Source organism: Rhinoderma darwinii, chromosome 2, assembly GCF_050947455.1.
Source record: "Rhinoderma darwinii isolate aRhiDar2 chromosome 2, aRhiDar2.hap1, whole genome shotgun sequence".
NCBI lineage: Eukaryota > Metazoa > Chordata > Amphibia > Anura > Rhinodermatidae > Rhinoderma > Rhinoderma darwinii.
This window is the reverse complement of record NC_134688.1, coordinates 374,904,305-374,924,631: the sequence shown is the minus strand read 5'-3', so window position 1 is coordinate 374,924,631 and position 20,327 is coordinate 374,904,305. Positions and strand designations below refer to the sequence as shown.

At 42.3% G+C, this 20,327-nt stretch overlaps 1 protein-coding gene across 3 annotated transcripts in view; it reads left to right on the top strand.

The window, feature by feature from the left end:
• Window positions 1-19,714, top strand: part of ADORA1 (adenosine A1 receptor) — a 193,945-nt gene extending 174,231 nt beyond the window's left edge. For 2 of the 3 annotated variants that reach the window (XM_075853892.1, XM_075853894.1), the window contains 3 exons: window positions 2,307-2,414; window positions 9,421-9,564; window positions 17,659-19,714. In XM_075853892.1, coding sequence (XP_075710007.1) covers window positions 2,307-2,414; window positions 9,421-9,564; window positions 17,659-17,920 — 514 coding nt within the window. In that variant the 3' untranslated portion in view covers window positions 17,921-19,714. The remainder of the gene's footprint in view (window positions 1-2,306; window positions 2,415-9,420; window positions 9,565-17,658) is intronic. The other variant, XM_075853893.1, reaches the window with a different exon arrangement.
• The last annotated feature ends 613 nt before the right edge of the window (window positions 19,715-20,327 follow it).

The window sequence follows — 20,327 nt, the reverse complement described above, 5'->3', positions numbered from 1 at the left end:
ACATGCTGTGAAAAATTTTCCACGTGTATTTTTGTCCGCACCATGAAAATAAATCCACCACAGCAATAAGTAGCGGGCGACTTATATTACATGGAAAAGCTGAGGATGAGCAACTTTGAATGACAATGGGACTTAGGCCTTGTTCACACAGCTTTTTGCAGGCAGAAACATCTGCCTTGAAATTCCTTCAGGCTTTCTCTGCCTCCCATTGATGTCAATGGGAGGTCAGAGACGGAAATGCCTGAAGAAAGAGCATGTCGCTTCTTTCGCGGGAAAAAAACACCTTCGCCTCCCGTTGAAATCAATAGGAGGCGATTTCGGACGTTTTTTGCCGCGGTTTCCGCTGAAAAAAGTGTGGCAAAAAACTCTGTGTGAACAGGGCCTTATTCTCGTGTGGATCTGCTATACGCTTGTAGCATCGGCGCCAGGAATCAAAGGGAAAGCCTCCGATTTTTGCTGTGGAAAAACACATTGAACTTTAATGGCAACGTAAGAGCGGAGCATTAGTGTTCCTTACTTCCTCACAAGCGCTTCCCCCTTCACATCGTGTTGTTGCCCTAAGTTTATCGTGTAGTCAGGAAATCTCCTACCTTACAGTATAAACAACGTAGACGATAATTCACAGGGCTCCATTATGTCCTTTTAGCCTCCGTCGGGCTGGTAGACGTCGGTTTACCTTATTTTTGAAGGATGAAATGGCGTAGTAGACTTTGTTATTCCGGAGTCCCCAGGCAGCATCACGAGTGCTCTACCCGTGGACTTTGTCCCTGGGAAAGCTCCTGACATCACTGTCCATATGTGTAATGTGACATCAGAGGTCTCTAGGGCCGGAATCCCTGGCCAGAGCATTGCCGACGCTCCGGCCGTGTTCTCCGGCTTTGCAAAGCTTCGGACGTCACTTTATGTATATGGACATCCCTGGGCAGAGCGCTAGTAGAAGGCTCCAGCCCTGTTCATGGACAGTGACTTCAGGAGTTTCCCCTGGGCCATTCCCCAGGTGACGTATCCCACTGTATGCCATACAGTCGGATACGTTTTAGCTAAATAGATCAAAATCCGGAGCATTAACCGGTCACTGTCGGCTCCATGGTTTCCTTCACTGTAATTTTAAACCTACAAAGAACCTCAAAACAGGGTAAAGCGAAAAGGAGAATCCCCAATATGACTGTGAAACAACCTACAAAGCGCGAAAGCGCAAGGGACATAGCATCCCAATAGAATATGAAGATAACTACCATGAATAGTAAAAAACTATACATCTTTATTATTACATAACGATACATGGTATTACAATAATAAATACAACAAGAGTAACGCATCATATATCAGGAGAAATAGCAGTCAGGTACAGATGACAAAATACCATGAGGGAAACAAGAGACAACCAAACTCTGAAACACGTCCCAATACTAGACACGCCATGCGCACAAGTATAATATAATGCCAATAGGGTATACAAAATATATGTATATGAGGCTACATCTATAAAAGAAATGCTGCCCGTTGCAAAATGTGCATAGCAAGTGCCCGCTACAGATCACTGGCGCAGATACAGGCAAAAGTCACAGATATATGCCAAAAAAGGTAGTGTGAAAACGGATATACCTGTGGACATGATGGCAGCACGGGACGTGGAGAGACGGCACAGGAACGCCTCGACGAGCGTTTCGCCTGACGAAGCTGGTCGCAGGCGAAACGCTCGTCGAGGCGTTCCTGTGCCGTCTCTCCACGTCTCGTGCTGCCATCATGTCCACAGGTATATCCGTTTTCACACTACCTTTTTTGGCATATATCTGTGACTTTTGCCTGTATCTGCGCCAGTGATCTGTAGCGGGCACTTGCTATGCACATTTTGCAAAGGGCAGCATTTCTTTTATAGATGTTCTATTTATAGATGTTCTATTTTATAGATGTTCTATTTAAGTGATTTTAGTATCAACAGGTCTGGCAGTAGTCATGGCTGGGTGTGGTTAGTGAAATTGAACCCAATTGTCCTTTGAATGTGGTTAACTGGTTGATTTATTAGCTAAGGGGGTAATTGCTTTTTCACATAGGACCAGGTAGGGCTGAAATGGATTTTTGCTTCGATAAATAAAATCATTATTAAAAACGGCATTTTGTATTTACTTGGGTTATTTTTGTCTAATATTAAACGTAGTTTGATGATCTGAGACATTCAGGTGTGACAAATATGCAAACATAGAAGAAATTTTAATGTACTTTACTGTATTATATTATTACTCAAAATAATACATTACAAATGCTGTGTATTTCATAAAAAGTTCCATTATCATTTTTATTTTCAGATTTTTACAGACTCAAGAGATGTTTCTATCTCAGAAATACCTGCAGGTGGTGACTTTCCTAGGAATCGTCTCCTTTGCCTATCTACTTGCCTCCGAGAACACAGAAAAGTAATGTCTTTCTCGTACTTTATATACTTATTTCATGATTTGATTACAATGGAAAGGAGCAATGCCTTTGTATTTATTCCATGTTGTGTTTAGGTAATCTATTAATTAAGCTATTGCTAAGAGTATATTTTAAGATTTTTGTCCATTGTATCTAGCAGGACCATATACCAGTAAAGGCCCAGTTCACATAACGCTAAATGGCCTACGTTTGACGTAGATGCGGGGAAAAGTTCCTGACTTATACGCTAAACATAGGCTGTGACGGATGCTATAACAGGGGAATCTCTCACCATAGACTGTAATGGTATGCGTTAAACAGATATGCCATAAACTGGGGTCATGAGAGTTAATGACGTATCCATTAGATTGATACCATTATAGTATCACGTTCAACGCGGAACGTAGGGACTACTCACCCCTCGACGGCCGCAACCATGGACTTGTGAGGGCTGGTCCGCATCTCCTCCCCAGGAGAAGCCAGCGTTCACTTCCGCTCCACTCTGCTGTGACCCATAGGGTGCGCGCGCACGCTCGCACCCGGCCTTAAATGGCTAATAAGCGCACATGTTTAACATCACCTATTAGCCCATGATCACCCTGGACTTTAGTAGGGCCCTGCGCTTTTGCTCATTGCCTTAGCTTTGTTCGTATTCCTCTTTTAGTCTTGCAAATGGTCCCTTAGTGTTATCCTGTTCCCGTTGTTCCGGTGCCCTGCTACCTGTATCCTGCGTTGTAGTTGTTCCTGGGCCCGCTATAGTGTTGGAGTCGAGTTCTGCCATCTGCTGTGTTAAACCACATCTGGTGTCGTCTGTTTGGTCTGCATCACCTGCCGTCAAGATCTCATCTGTGCCTAGCCGTTGCTACTGTCTGGGCAGGTACCCTTGTGGTTGGACTATATTAACTTGGTACAATGTAGTTTGGCCAGCTGCCATCCTGCTACGGCGGTGAGGCCCAGTGGGTCCACAAACCCACAGATCGTGACAGTACACTCAGGCCATGGACCCCGCTGGTCAAGACCATGACGACGTCACAAGCCATACAGGCAGACATACGAGACCATCGGTCACGACAGGACCAACTCCTCCTGGCGGTGAATTCCATCGCACATCGGCTGGATGCACAAGCTTCAACCGCCCCAGCACCTGCTCCTGTTGCTCCTGCTACACCTCCTGTCAGTGCCAGTGCTGACTTCCGATTCTCGCTGCTACTACCTCCTCACTACGATGGACACACGAGGTCCTGCAGGTGATTTCTAAACCAATTCCAGATCCACTTTAGCCTACATGCCAGAGCATTTCCTTCCAATGGTGATAGGATCGCATTCATAGTCTCTCTCCTGGCTGGCAAAGCCCTAGCATGGCGAATCTCATCTGGGAACGTCGGGGACCAGAGACCCGTGACTTACAGTGCTTCCTTCAAACTTTCTGCACAGTATTTGAGGAACCTGGACGAGTCTCTTCAGCAGCTGCATCCCTGCTGACAATGTGCCAAGGAGACACCTCTGTGGGCGAGTACTCCATTCTGTTCCATACCTTGGTGCCTGAGCTGACTTGGAACAACGACGCATTAGTGGCCACATTCTGGCAGGGTCTATCCTCTGATATCACAGACAAGCTTGCCGCTCGAGACCTGCCCTCTACCCTAGATGACCTCATTCTTCTAGCCACCTGGATTGACATGCAGATTCAGAAATGGTCTCAAGAGTTACGCCGGTCCAGAAGACTTCCTAGGCTGGCTCCTACATTTCAGCAACCCCTGTTGCCCTCATGAGCTACTCCACCTGAGGAGCCTATGCAAGTAGACCTCCTCAAATTGTCTGTCCAAGAAAAACAACGCAGATGCACTTCGGGACTATGTCTGCATTGCGGCTTCGGAGGCCATTTTATGCGTCTGTGCCCCCAAAAACAAAAAATCTCCAGTGCCTCGGTTTGGTTGGAGAGACAACACTAGGCAGAAGGGTACTAAATAAAAGACTCTCTCCCAAATTGTCCATCCCCGTGACCATAGTGTCTGGCGAAAAAATGCACCAGGTCTCTGCCTATTTGGACTGAGGATATGCATCAAACTTCATGCAGCAGGATCTAGTGGATCATCTCCAGTTGCCCACTGTTCCTCTAGAGACGTCTTTGGCTGTTGCCTGGGTGAATGGTCTTCCTCTGCCCGATCTGATCGTGTCTGAGACCAAGCCACTGAAGCTCCAAGTTGGAGCTCTTCACACGGAAATTATTACATTCCTTGTCTTGCCTAAAGCCATCAATCTGGTTTTGCTAGGTCTGCCTTGGCTCCAGTTGCATGCTCCAGTCCTGCATTGGAATTCAGGCGAAGTTCTCCAATGCGGCCCCAAATGTCCTCACCGCTGCCTGGTACAGATCCATCCTGTCTAGCCTTCTCTGCCTCAGTCATTAGCGGGATTGCCTACTCATTTTTCCCAGTTTGCAGACGTCTTCAGCAAAAAGGAGGCTGAGATGCTTCCTCCACACCGGTCTTATGATTGAACTGGTTTCTAACGCTGGACAGCTATATCCTCTCTCCTTGCAAGAGACTCAGTCCATGTCGGCCTATATCAAGGAGAATCTGGAGAGGGGTTTCATACGAGAGTCTTCCTCCCCGGCCAAGTTCTTCTTCGTTAAGAAGAAAGACGGATCTCTTCGACCCTGCATTGACTACCGTGGTCTCAACCAGATCACGAACAAGGTCGCAACCAGGTCAAGAACAAATACCCGTTGCCACTAATATCCGAACTGTTTGACCACATGTGCCAGGATTTTCTCTAAACTAGACATGCGTGGGGCTTACAATTTGATCCGAATCCGTCAAGGTGACTAGTGGAAGACGGCATTCAACACTTGAGACGGGCACTACGAATACCAGGTGATGCCCTTCGGTATGTGTAACGCTCCCGCGGCCTTCCAGGAATTCATCAATGATATCTTCCGAGATCTCCTGTATATCTGTTTTGTGGTCTATCTCGATGATATTTTTATTTTCTCTCCAGTTCTGACGACTCATCGGAGGCATGTTTGTCAAGTTCTGCTGCGTTTACGGGAGAATCGCCTGTATGCGAAGCTGGAGAAGTGAGTCTTTGAAAAAAATTCTCTGCCCTTCCTGGGCTACATCATCTTGGATCAAGGTCTCAAGATGGATCCTGAGAAAGTAAAGTCCGCCCTGCAATGCCTGCGGCCCATACAGCGTTTTTTGGGATTCGCCAACTTCTACCGGCAGTTTCTCCCTAACTTCTCATCACTGATGACTCCCATCGCTACCCTTACCAAGAAGGGTGTGAATGCCATGGTGTGGACGCCAGTGGCAGAATCTGCATTTAATAGTCTCAAGAATGCCTTTACCTCAGCCTCGATCCTTCATCATCCTGACGTCTCTTGACAGTTCTCGTTGGAGGTGGACGCTTCCTCTGTTGGTGCAGGTGCACTTCAGTTCCAGAGAAGCTTCAAAGGAAAGGCAGTGGTGTGTGGCTATTACTCGACTTTTTTCCTCCGCTGAGTGCACTTACTCTATTGGGGATTGCGAATTATTGGCCATCAAACTGGCGCTGGAGGAGTGGAGACATCTGCTCGAGGGCACAGCTCATCCCATCCTGATATACACTGACCACAAGAACCTCACTTATCTCCAGTCGGCTCAACGGCTATACCCTCGTCAAGCCAGGTGGTCGCTGTTCTTCACCCGTTTCCAATTTGTGCTTCACTAACGTCCTGTTGACAAAAATGTGAGGGCCGATGCCCTATCCAGGTCGTTTGAGACAGAAGACATTGAGGAGTCCCCCCAATGTATCATAGACCCAGCCTGCATTATTACTAATCCCCTGCAAGTTAGAGCCATCCCTCCAGGGAGGACTTTTGTGTGGTCCCTCCCTCAGCTGGATGCAATACTGTCTGGCTGGTGGTGGACTGGTTTTAGAAGATGGCACATTTTATCCCGCTGACTGGCCTACCTTCTGCTCCTCGACTGGTACTCATTCAGCACATCTTACGCTTGCATTGCTTGTAAGTTCACAGTGTGTCCGGATGGGGGGTTCAAATTACCTCAAAATTCTGGAGAACCCTCTGTAAACTCCTGGATGTGAGATTGTACTTTTCCTCTACCTATTATCCCCAGTCCAATGGGCAAGTCGAGAGGATTAACCAGATCATGGAAAATTATCTCCGCCACTTCATCTCCATGCAGCCTGATCACTGGGTACAACTTCTTCCATGGGCCGAATTCTCATATAACAACCACACAAGTGAGTCCACCACTTCCACGCAAATGGTCCCTTAGTGTTATCATGTTCCCATGCCCTGCTACCTGTATCCCGTGTTGTAGTTGTTCCTCTGCCCGCTATAGTGTTGGAGTCGAGTTCTGCCATCTGCCACGTCTGCTGTGTACACCACGTCTGGTGTGACCTGTCTCGTCTGCATCATCTGCTGTCAAGATCCCATCTGTGCCTAGCCGTTGCTACTGTCTGGACTATCACAGGTACCCTTGTGCTTGGACTATGTATATTAACTTGGTACACTGTAGTTTGGCCAGCCGCCATCCAGCTACACCCACACACAGATTGTGACAGTATGGAATAGTGTAGTGTACTACGCTATAAAATACTAGAAAAAAATAAATTATGATGACATATACCAGCCCAATAAAGGCCATAAGCACAGTCTTTCATCCTACATCAGGCTAATGGAGCCCTATGTACATGTTTAGCTTGTGCGATGGTAGCTTTCCTGGCAGACACGCTAAACATAGGTGAAAAATGGAATGTGAAATGGTCTTTGACCTGTGATGTCTAAAATCACCCCTAGGCTATGTTCACATTTGTGTTGTGGTTTCGGTTCATAACGGAAGTCACAACACTCTACCGAAAATGTCATGCAACGGATACCCTGTTGAATTAAAATGGTGTCGGCTATGTTCCAGCTTGGTGTCCATCATTTTGATGGCAAAAATAGTGCTGCATGTGTGAAATGTGACTGCATCTCCAATAAAGGCTATAAACGGATATGAGATGTGAACAGAGCCTAAATTGTGCAATCATCCTATACAAAACCTATTTTTGTCTGATTATACTCATTCTGCTTATAAAATATAATTTGTCGGTGTACTTAGCAAAAAAACAACCAAAACAGGGGTGAAAAGAAAGCACCCTGGTTAAGGAGTCACATGGTATATCATATAATCCCACTCAGCCAGTAAGCAGTTCAGAAAAGAATCATGTGATACACAATGTGAATCCACATGGTTATCTTTTTCAGCCCTATGTTTGTCTCTTTGGGTTCTAAGCGTAAGAATCACTCGTATATATAACCTCAACTCCCCTGGTAACATACAAGCTTGGCAGAATGTGAAGATGATTAGTGGCTGCCAGACACCACTGGAGGGAGCATAAGACCAGGCAGGTTCAAATTCCACCTGTCGGATAGTCCTCATAGACATCAAAGCGTAAATATGTTCTAACCTATTTGTTAGGTAACAGTAACTGTTGGGACAAAACTAGGATTCAGATAAATGAAACATTGCATTTGATAATTGTATACGTAAAAAAGGAAGTAAAAATTAATATGGTGGATGCAGAAATGATACAAAAATATACAAAAGATGAAAGATACTAAAAGGGAAATAACTTGTGACTAAGTGCCTGTTCACATCAATGTTGTTGTTCCGTTGAGGGGTTCCCGCGACGGAAAGCTCTGACGGAACCCCTCAACGGAAAGACAACGCTGATGTGAACAGGCCCTCATCTAATTGTAATTTGATTAATGAAATTATTGTGTAGTGTGATACAGTATTTACATAGTTAGTAGGTAAAAAAAAAAATCCAACAGCCTCAACCACTTAAGAAAAGTCCTGATGCGCTGAGATTTAATTGCGAACCTACGTCAAAGTACGTATCTGTTACATACAGATCTTGTTGCAGATTTTCCCATGGATTGAATTTTTTGCATTGCAAAGGGTGTAATTTGCTGTGAAAAACTGAAAAATATCGCTAATGAATTGACATGCTGAGGGTTTCAAAAATTTCAGAATGCCCCTTTTCAAAACCCCAACCAAATGTATTGCACTGTAAATTGTCGCAGATCCGCAATTTATACATCAAAGTCAATGATAGAATTCATTGAAATGGCTGAAATACATGGTGAAAATCCACAGCATTTCCACAACAGGTAAAGCATGTCTAGAATCCACTGTAGATTTTTTTTGCTATAAGTAAATGAGATTTTTTAAAACACCATTAACTTATATTGCACTGTACTTTGTTGTGAATCTTCAACCGAAGCCTTAGGCATCTGCATTGAAGGCTCCATCCTATGACAGAACAGAAAAACTGAAATACGAACGCAGATGTGAAAATAGTCTTATACTTACAATCCCAGATATTCCAAAAGAAGGCAAAAGCCACCTTCAAATGCCATAGAACAGTTTGCCATAGAGTGAAAAAAAAAATCCTTCATGACCCCTACTGTCAATCGGATTTCTGATATTAGATGACACTATAGGAATACTTTTATGAATGAGACAAAAGCACACAAACTCATGACATTATTACATCACAGTTTCTATTATGACTTACAGTATATAATAAAATTATATTCAGTCTGTTGTCATGACATTTCCTTTTATCATGCCAATAGTGTGTCTAGGCAATTGACATACTGATGTGTCCACCCTTACCTTTGCTTGAATTTGGTCAATTTCTCATAAACATATTCAATACAATATCGTGACATGATAGCAAAACCCTTGGCAGGCTGCAATCCACATACAACCACTGGGTGGCCACATATAGACACATACAGCATAGAAATCTCGTGACAAAATATTCCAAAATAATATTTTTTTTAAAGCTGGTCATCTTGCGCCATACATCTCATGATATGATGAGATAAGAGGAAAGGTAAGGAAGGACACATCTGTAGTACCCCCTCTGTTTAACAGAGCACTTTCAAAAAATTATAATGTGAATGACACTTTCTCTTTAACCATTTCACTTTTTGTTGTTTGTTTGTTTTAGAGAAAGATCAGTTGCAGAGACTCAGCTAATGCATGATACAGGAAAGATGATGGAAGAAATAAATCGGCAAAGATGGTTACAAAGTTTACTGGAGACCATTCACAACACTGGCCGAGGAACGCTTTCTATGTTCACACATAATAAGTAAATTAATCCGTTGAGAAACATACTTAGAATCAACATGATCACCTGTGAATTAAACAAAACTGAATTTTCATCATACCTGTATTATGTCTATAGTACTTATTTAAATGAAACTAAAATAATTAAATTAATATTAATTTGTCATTATTGTTTACCCTTTAAACATTTTACACCACTGAAATATTCAATGTGAATGAATACAGACTTTGGCGACAGAGATCAATGTATAGCAAACAATGTCCTCCCTGAAATTTTTGTGAGCATATCCCTTATATTTGCCATACACCATACACATAAGATAGCTGACAGCTATCTCCCCCGGCCTCCTTATAAACATGTATGCCCGACACACTATGCATTTTATTTCTGTGGGGAGAGGAAGACAAACCGCATCCAAATAACTCTAGCATCAGCTTAAAGGTGTTGTCCAGTCAAAAGAAATTGATGGCCTATCCTCAGGATAGGCCATCAATATGTGATCGCTGAGGGGTCCGACTCAAGTGAAAGGGAGAAGGCTGTAATACTGTGAACTGCCGCTACTAGCATGTCGGCGATTTACAGTAGGAGCAGTGACAGTAATGAAGGGGAATCAGCGTACGAGTGCCGCGGGCACTTCAAAACAGCTGATCGACGGGGGGTGGGGGGGGCAGTGCCCGGTGGTCGGACGCCAACTGATCAGATGTTGATGGCCTATCGTGAGGATAGGCAATCGATTTCTTATTACTGGATGACCCCTTCAACCCCCCATCAGAGTAACTAGACTCTAAACTTGGCTTTGATGCAAAACCTGCAAAAGGGCCCCTAAATTTAACACATCATTTATAGTACTGGCCTCCTCATAGGGGTAGATTGACCTTATGGGCCTCCTCAGGCTCTGGCGCTGTACAGAGATTATCACCACTCATATCAGTCTTTACCCTCAATGGGGCAAACAATCTAATTTCTCTAATGCACACACGCACTTACACACACACACACACACACGCTATAGCTAGTTTCATAGGAAGCCAATGTGAACTGTAAAAAGGTCCTGCATATTTATTAATAAAAGTGGTCATATTTTAAAATATAAATACACATTCTGTAAAATATATCATCAAACCATCCATTCTTTTATGAGATTAAAAAAAGCAACCCCTTTTTTTTCCCAGACACAGCACCTCTCTTGTCCAAAGGCTTGTAAAGCGTGGAGAAAAATTTCCAAGTTTAACCCCTTCCCGCACCTTGACGTAACTGTACGTCGAGGTGTGCAGTAAGTTCGCGCACCTTGACGTGCAGTTACGTCTGTGCTTTGACAGTTAACCGCCGCGTCTGCCCTGCAGTCCCCGTTGCCGATCAGCGGCCTATCGCCGCTGATTTCGGCAGTTAACCCCTTAATTGCGGCGTTAGATTTGAACGCCACAATTAAGGTGTTTAGCGCCGACCGGCAGCCCCCATGTGAAATCACGGGGGCTGGCAATCGTACCCATGGCAACCGGACGGCAGACAATGGCTCCCGGGCTGCCATGTACAGAAGCCTATGAGGACCACCCGGAGGGTGGTCGTCGTAGGCTTCCTGTCAGTGTGACTGTTACGTCACAATGACAGTTGGAATGCATTACACTACGTTTGTAGTGTAATGTATTCCAGCAGCGATCAGAACTGCAAGTCTAAGTGTCCCTTAGTGGGACAAGTGAAAAAAGTAAAAAAAAGAATAAAAATGTTTTCAAAAAAGTGTAAAAATAAAAGTTATAAGTGATATAAACATGAACTGCTTTTTTTCCTATAATAAGTCTTTTATTATAGGAAAAAAAATGAACACGTAAAAAAAAAGTACACATATTTGGTATCACCGCGTTCGTAACGACCCCATATATAAAACTATAATATTATTTTTCCCGCACGGTGAACACCGCAAAAAAAATAAATGAAAAACAAAGCGAGAATCACTATTTTTTGGCCACCTCCCCTCACAAAATATACAATAAAATGTGATCAAAAAGTTGCATGTACGCCAAAATTGTACCGATACAAACTACAACCCGTCCCGCAAAAAACAAGCCCTTACACAGCTTTTTTGACTGAAAAATAAAAAAGTTATGGCTCTCAGAATATGGTGACACAGAAAATAAATTATTTTCTAAATAAGTTATTTTATTGCGCAAACGCTGCAAAACATAAAAAACCTATATACATATGGTATCGCCGTAATCGTACCGACCCGCAGAATAAAATATAACGGTCATTTATAGCCTAGGGTGAACGCTATAAAAAATAAATAAAAATCATTGTCAGAATTGATTGTTTTTGGTCACCTGGCTTGCCGAAAAATGGAATAAAAAGTGATCAACAAAATCGCATGTACCCCAAAATGGTACCAATGAAAATTACAGATTGTCCCGCAACAAATAAGCCCTCACGCAGCTCCGGTGGTGAAAAAATAAAAAAAGTTCCGGCTCCCAGATTATGGCGATGCAAAATGTGCAGAGCGTTCCAAAAGCGGATAAGATCGGGCGCCATTTATAATATAAGTGCAACACTAGCCACATATCTGCGGATTATTATTTATTTACCCCATTATTATACCCTCTTATTATGCCCTGATATACTCTGCCCAGCCTACATTTGCCCCCACATTATAAACTGAAATACCAGCAAAACGCCAGAGCTTCTACCAAGCAAAATCTGCGCTCCAAAAGCCAAATAGCGTCCCTCCCTTCTGAGCCCTACAGTCTGCCGAAACAGCCGTTTATGTCCACCGATATGGCATCGCCATACCCGGGAGAACCCTGTTAATATTTTATTTGTGGTATTTGTGGCACAAACTGAGCACAACATATAGTGCACTAAAATGGCACATCAGTGGAAAATTGTAATTTTCACTTTCCACCATCGGCTGCGAATTAAACCCTTCACGCACCATGACTTAATAGCATGTCGTGGTGTGGGGGGTGATATATGGAGCGTCTCACGCACTGAGTCCGTGCTATATGCTGCTGGTGTCGGCTGTGTATTACAGCTGATACCCGGGACTAACGGACAGAAACAGTGATCGCGCTGTTACAGGAGTCTGTAAAAATCACAATAAACTGCAATACATTAGTATTGCAGTGTATTCTACCAGTGATCTAACGATTGCTGGTTCAAGTCTCCTATGGGGACTAATAAAAAATGTAAAAACAAAAGTAAATAGTTATTATTAGTGGAAAAAATTGAATAAATATTTAAAGTCCAAAAAGAAACCCTTTTCATATTTTTTCTCTAAAGTAATGTAAAAAAATAAAAAAAATACACAAAATTGGTATTGCTGCGTCCGTAAAAGTCCAAGCTTTTAAATATACCATTATTTAACTCGCACGGTGAACGCCGTGAAAAATAAAGAATTTTAAATGGCAAAATCGCAGTTTTTTGGTCACCTTCGCTCTACCAAAAATGTTTATAAAAAGTGCTGAAAAAGTCTTATGTACCAAAAAATGGTACCAATAAAAACTGCAGCGCATCCCGCAAAAATTAAGCCCCCCCCACCGCTCTATTGACGGAAAAATAAAGACGTTGTGGCTCTCGGAAAGCGGGCAGGAAAAACGAAAAAGAAAAAGCAAAACATGGATCAGTCCGGAAAGGGTTAATTTATTTTCTATTGAAAAAACATTTATGACCACATGTGGGGTATTGCCGTACTCGGGAGAAATTGCTTTACAAATATTGGGGTGCATTTTCTCCTTTATCCTTTGTGAAATTGAAAAAAATTCAACATTTTAGTGGAAATAATGTTGATATTAATTTTCACGGCCTAATTCTAATAAATTCTGCAAAAGACGTGTGGGGCCTAAATGCTCACTATACCCTTAGATAGATTCCTTAAGTGGTGTAGTTTCCCAAATGGGGCTACTTTTGAGAGGTTTCCACTGTTTTAGTACCTCAGGGGCTTTGCAAATTCGACATGACACCCAAAAACTATTCCAGCTAAATTTGAGCTCCAAAAGCCAAATGGTGCCCCTTCCCTTCTAAGCCCCGGTGTGGGTCCAAACAGCAGTTTATTACCACATATGGGGTATTTACGTAATCAGGAGAAATTGCTTTACAAATGTTGGGGTGCTTTTTCTCATTTATTCCTTGTAAAAATTAAAAATTTCTAAGTTCTTACAGACTAATTACCTTTACAGACTAATTCCAATGACTTCAGCAAAACTACTGTGGGGTTAAAATGCTAACTTTACCCCTAGAAAAATTCCTTGAGGGGTGTAGTTTCCAAAATGGGGTCACTATTGGGGGGGTTTCCACTGTTTTCATTCCTCCAGTGCATTGCAAACGTGACACGGCACTGAAAACTATTCCAGCAAAATCAGAAATCCAAAATCCAAATGGTGCTCCTTCCCTTCTGAGGCCTGCTGTGGGTCCAAACAGCAGTTTATTACCACATATGGGGTATTGCTATAATCGTAAGAAATTGCTTAACATATGTTGGGGTGTTTTTTCTACTTTATTCCTTGTAAATATTTAAAATTTTTACGTTTTTTCACAAAAAAAGTCGATTTTCATCTTAACATACTAATTCAAATAAATTTAGCCAAAAAACTGTGGGTTCAAAATGCTAATTATACCCATAGATAAATTCCTTGAGGGGTATAGTTTCCAAAATGGGGTCACTTTTTGGGGGTCTTTACTGTTTTGGTACCACAAGACCTATTCAAACCTTACATGGTACCTAAAATAGATTCTAAAAAAAGGAGGCCCCAAAATCCACTAGTTGCTCCTTTGCTTCTGAGGCTGGTGCCTCAGTCCATTACCGCACTAGGACCACATGTGGGATATTTCTAAAAACTGCAGAATCTGGGCAATAAATATTGAGTTGCGTTTCTCTGGTAAAATCTTCTGTGGTACAGAAAAAATGTATTACAAATTAATTTTCGAAAAAAATAATGAAATTTGTAAATTTCACCTCTACTTTGCTTTAATTCCTGTGAAACGCCTAAAGGGTTAAAACACTTTCTAAATGCTGTTTTGAATACTTTGAGGGGTGCAGTTTTCAAAATGGGGTGATTTATGGGGACTTTCTATTATATAAGGCCCTCAAAGCCACTTCAGAACTGGACTGGTCCCTGAAAAAATAGGCTTTTGAAATTTTCTTGAAAATATGAGAAATTGCTACTAAAGTTCTAAGCCTTGTAACGTCCTAGAAAAATAAAAGAATGTTCAAAAAACGATGCAAACATAAAGTAGACATATGGGAAATATAAAATAGTAAGTATTTTGTGTCGTATTACTATCTGTTTTACAAGTAGATGCATTTAAATTTAGAAAAATGCAAATTTTTGCTAATTTTCTCTAAATCTTGGTGTATTTTACAAATAAATATTGAATTTATCGAACAAATTTTTTCTCTAACATAAAGTACAATATGTCACGAGAAAACAATCTCAGAATCGCTTGGATAGGTAAAAGCATTCCGGAGTTATTACCACATAAAGTGACACATGTCAGATTTGAAAAATCGGCTTCGTCCTGAAGGCCAAAACAGGCTCAGTCCTGAAGGGGTTAAAGGGAATGTTATTTATGTGCTAATTTATTTCGAGCCCTCTATGGCTTGTGAATATTATGCAAGAATAATATTGTCATTTGTGCACTGTGCATTTAACACAGTTCTGTTACTTGCCGTTATCTGTTATTTTTCAGTCTAGGTTACCTAGCAGAGGAGAGTGGTCAGTCCGGTCATACGTTTATGTTGTAAGGCCATCTAACCTGTGTATTATTATGTTGCCCTTTAATGTTGTACCATTTGCAGGTAAGACAAATGGTGGTTGGCTTTGAACTGTTGGCACCAAGATGTAAGGCCTGGATGCCATTTTCACTGTGTTTGCTACTGCACAGCAGAGGGATAACGCTCAGTGTGACTACGCCGCATCACCACGCTGGAAGCGGCGCTCAGGGTATAAAATGGCAGTGAGCATGCTAAACGCTGTTCAGTGTCGGGATTAAGTAGGGGTTACCTGGGTTTGCGTGCTGAGAAGAGAGAAACGATTGAGAGCTTGTTAAAGGAAATTGTGAGCTGTTGGAGAAGCTGCAAGGCAAAGGTCCTGAAGAGCGAGCTGTGGGTTGTAGGCAGGAGCCTCCCCACTGTGTGTTTGATTTTGCGAGCAGAGTTGTGTGCATGAAGGAGCCTATCCATTTTGTGGCCTATTAGGCCTTATTGCCAGACCAACCCCTGTACCAGGGAGGGCTGCACTTGGCCCTGTCTGCAAAATTGTACAGCAAGCCAGCCGTCATCGCCTGACTGAGCCGTGTCTAATTTTGTGCCAGTCACAAAATAGTAAAGCTTGAGTTCGCAACTATGTCTTCTGCCTTCTTGCCATCCTTACTGCGACAGCCCTGTAGGGGGCCATATACCATCTTGGCCGTGTCTTATAGGCTGTGTGACCTTAAAGAGGCTCTGTCACCAGATTTTGCAACCCCTATCTGCTATTGCAGCAGATAGGCGCTGCAATGTAGATTACAGTAACGTTTTTATTTTTAAAAAACGAGCATTTTTGGCCAAGTTATGACCATTTTTGTATTTATGCAAATGAGGCTTGCAAAAGTACAACTGGGCGTGTTGAAAAGTAAAAGTACAACTGGGCGTGTATTATGTGCGTACATCGGGGCGTTTTTACTACTTTTACTAGCTGGGCGTTGTGTATAGAAGTATCATCCACTTCTCTTCACAATGCCCAGCTTCTGGCAGTGCAGACACAGCCGTGTTCTCCAGAGATCACGCTGTGTCGTCACTCACAGGTCCTGCATCGTGTCGGACGAGCGAGGACACATCAGCACCAGAGGCTACAGATGATTCTGCAGCAGCATCGGCGTTTGCAGGTAAGTCGATGTAGCTACTTACCTGCAAATGCTGACGCTGCTGCAGAATCAACTGTAGCCTCTGGTGCCGACACGATGCAGGACCTGTGAGTGACGTCACAGATCTGCACTGCCAGAAGCTGGGCGTTCTGAAGAGAAGTGGATGATACTTCTCATCAGAATGCCCAGCTAGTAAAAGTAGTAAACACGCCCCGATGTACGCACATAATACACGCCCAGTTGTACTTTTACTTTTCAACACGCCCAGTTGTACTTTTGCAAGCCTCATTTGCATAAATACGAAAATGGTCATAACTTGGCCAAAAATGCTAGTTTTTTAAAAATAAAAACGTTACTGTAATCTACATTGCAGCGCCTATCTGCTGCAATAGCAGATAGGGGTTGCAAAATCTGGTGACAGAGCGTCTTTAAGTAAACTGGACTGCAAAACCAGACATCCCATGGACAAAAGTGGAGCTGTTTCTGAAAATAAAAAGAAAAAGAGTCCCTTTTTCTAATCTTGGACAACCTTTAATGTTAAAGGGATTTCCTGGTTTAATTTTTTTTATAACAATGGTCGGCATGTAAAAATGGGTTTCCACTTAAGCGACCATTGCAGGAAAATTGCATGGCCAGCCAGAGCTTCCCCAGTCAGTAAGAGGTGAGGCCGCTACAGAAGCAATTATCCGATTGCCAGGCCAGTTTCAATTAAAAAAAACACGTCTTGATGAGATGACCCTTAAACAATTAACAAAAGTACATGCATAATGTTTAATAACAAGTAGAATAAACATCTGCTCAGAGTAAAATAGAAATCTGGGTGGAAATATTCTGCCTCATGCTGACATTAACTGAGCCCTCAGGACTGTAATACCCGTAACCCCGCAGTCTTCTACTGCATTACCCTGCACTTACAGTACATGTTCCACAAAGTTCATCAGTGATTGAGAGATATAGTGATAGAGATACCAGTCCTGTCAATAGGGCGCTGGGATAAAACAGAACTGTTCGGATCATGTGATTGGAGCCATCTTCCATCTAGTACTTGAATCGAGTACGACTATGGTCTGGCTGTATGTGATGTTTTTGAGGGGGTATGGGCTATTGCTATAATGATGAATGGTAGGATTACAAGGAATTTATACAGTACCAATCCACTCAAGCTTTAGTCTTCATTTAAAATATATATTTATATCAAATTAACCTTTTGTATCCACAAAGAAAACTTTTATTATAACTTTGTGTATTGTGGTTAATATGCTACATTACTCAATTCTTGTCTTTTAGGGAGAGATCAGTTGCCGAGGCCCAGCTTATGCATGATAAAGGAAAGACTATTGAAGAAATAACTCGCCAAAGATGGCTACAAAGTTTACTAGGAGCGATTCACAACCCAGGCCGAAGAGAGGCACCTCATCTGAGGAATTTACATAGGGAAGTACATGGAATAAGTACAGAAGAGCAGCAGAGGCTGAGCGTGATGAAAAACAACCGGAACCTGCAATACAAATCTGAAATTTCTGCATATAGTAAAAAGATGACTGAATAAAAATGACTAGAAATGTATTTGTTCGGTTGGACTAATGTGCAGTCGTTGTTCACCTTCATATTATGTCAGTTTGAAGCTTGATGTTGCTGCTATGTCATTCACAACCAATATATTAGACCGTTGCTTCGCTATCCGGGATTCAATTTCACAGTTTACAGCACATCATCTTTCTTTACTTGGCTAGACTTCGAAAATGTAATCACTTATTTCATGCCAAATGTAGGTGCAATGCAAGAAATAGTATTTCATTGAAATATGGTGCTGTGTTAGTTGGCAATTACCGTCTCTAACCCCTCCATTAATATGTATGTTTACCTCTGCCAAGCATAAATAGTAATCACTGGTGGTGAGCTGCTGGCAGACACACTATATAGACAAAAGTATTGGGACATCTACAGATTACACCTACATGAGCTTTGATGACATCCCATTCTAAATCCGTAGGATTAAAATGGAGTTTGGTCCTCCCTTTGCAGCTAAAAAAGCTCATCAGGGAAGGCTTACTACAAGATTTTGGAGTGTGTCTGTGGGAATTTTTGCCCCTTTATGCATAAGAGCATTTGTCAGAAGACCAAGCTTCGTTCTAGTTCATCTCAAAGGTGTTCGATGGGGTTGAGGTCAGGACTCTGTGCAGACCAGTGAAGTTCTTCCACACCCTAATCAGCCAACCATGTCTTTATGGACCTTGCTTTGTGCACTGGGGCACGATCGTGCTGAAACGGAAAAAGGGCCTTCCCCAAACCCAAAGTTGGAAGCATACAATTATCCAAAATATTTTGCTATGCTGAAGTATTAAGATTTCCCTTCTAGAACTAAGGGGCCTAGGCCAACCCCTGAAAAACAATCCCATAGCATTCTCCCTCCTCCACCAATATTTACAGTTGGCACAATGCCAAACCCAGACTCGTCCATCAGACTGCAACACTTGACATTGTGCTTGGTGATGTAAGGCTTGCATACAGCTGTTTGGCCATGGAAACCCATGGCAAGAAATTCCCAGAGCACAGCGTTTGTGCTGATGTTAATGCCAGGGGAGGTTTGAAACGCTGCAGTCATTGAGTCAGCAGAGCGTTGGCGACTCTTATGCACTATGTGCCTCAGCACTCAGACATCACGCTCTGTAACTTTACATGGTCTACCACTGTTGGTTCCTAAACGCTTCGACTTTGTAATAATACCAATCACACTTGATCGTGGAATATCTATGTGGGAAAAAATGTCATGAACTGGCTTGTTGCAACGGTGGCATCCTATTACAGTACCATCCACAAATTCATTGAGCTCTTTAGAATGACCCATTCTTTTACAAATGTTTGTACAGTTAGACTGCATGGCTAGGTGCTGGATTTTATATATCTGTGGCAAAGTGACTGAATGGAACACCTGAATTCAATGATTAACATGTGTGTCCCAATACTTTTGTCCATATAGTGTACCTCTGCAAAGTTAATATCAGGGGGAAAAAACTAATAGAATTGACCAGAGAAAATCAAACTTGTCTAACTTATTTTTACTTTGGGAGGATAAGCCTGATGGTAATTGATAGACGCATGTACACATAAGGCTGCTTTCACACGGCATACTTTTCATCAGTTTTCCATCCGTTATTTTTCTGTCCATAAAACAGAGCTAATGTTAATGGAGTGATTCAAATACAGATGCATCCGTATTTGTTCATATATGATCAGTATTGCATCAGTACGTTAGCTTTTACTCTGTAGTCAGATGTTAGTTAAAAATCTATAGTAAAATATGAAAATGTCACATACAAAGCGTTTGGTTTGTGGCGTTTTTTAGGTGTGTCGTTTTTATTAAAACACAGTATGCTGTGAGTATGACGTTTTATCAGGCACATAAAAAATGCTATAAAAATGGCTTCAAACGGCAAGGATTTCTTTTTTTTAACTAAACAACACCGTGTGAATGAGGCCTAACAGCTTAGCTCTGTACATCAGATTTAATAATACCCGGCTTAACCACAACTCTCCCTATGCAGACAATGAGCCAGCAAGGAAAGCTACAAGGCCGGGTTCCCATGAGTCGGATACGCTGCAGACTAATTTTTTAGGTCCAGTCGTTTTTCACTAAAAACCCCACATCATCATTTGCTAAACCCCACAGGTGGACCCCGTAGATGCAGCAGAGATGAGGAAACTTTAGGGCCTTGTGCTGCTTATAGGGCTAGTGAAGAAGTCAAAGATTAGGCAATACTGGAGCACAGATATTTTGTACAATAACCAAAAAGTCCTGCCTGCGCATAAAGAATTGATTCAAAGCATACCACACCCATCCATCGATTACTAATTTTATTATTCATTCACCCCATTATTACATTATCCTATTATACCCTGATGTACTCCGCTCAGTTTACATATGCCCTGATGTACTCCGCCCAGCTTACATATAC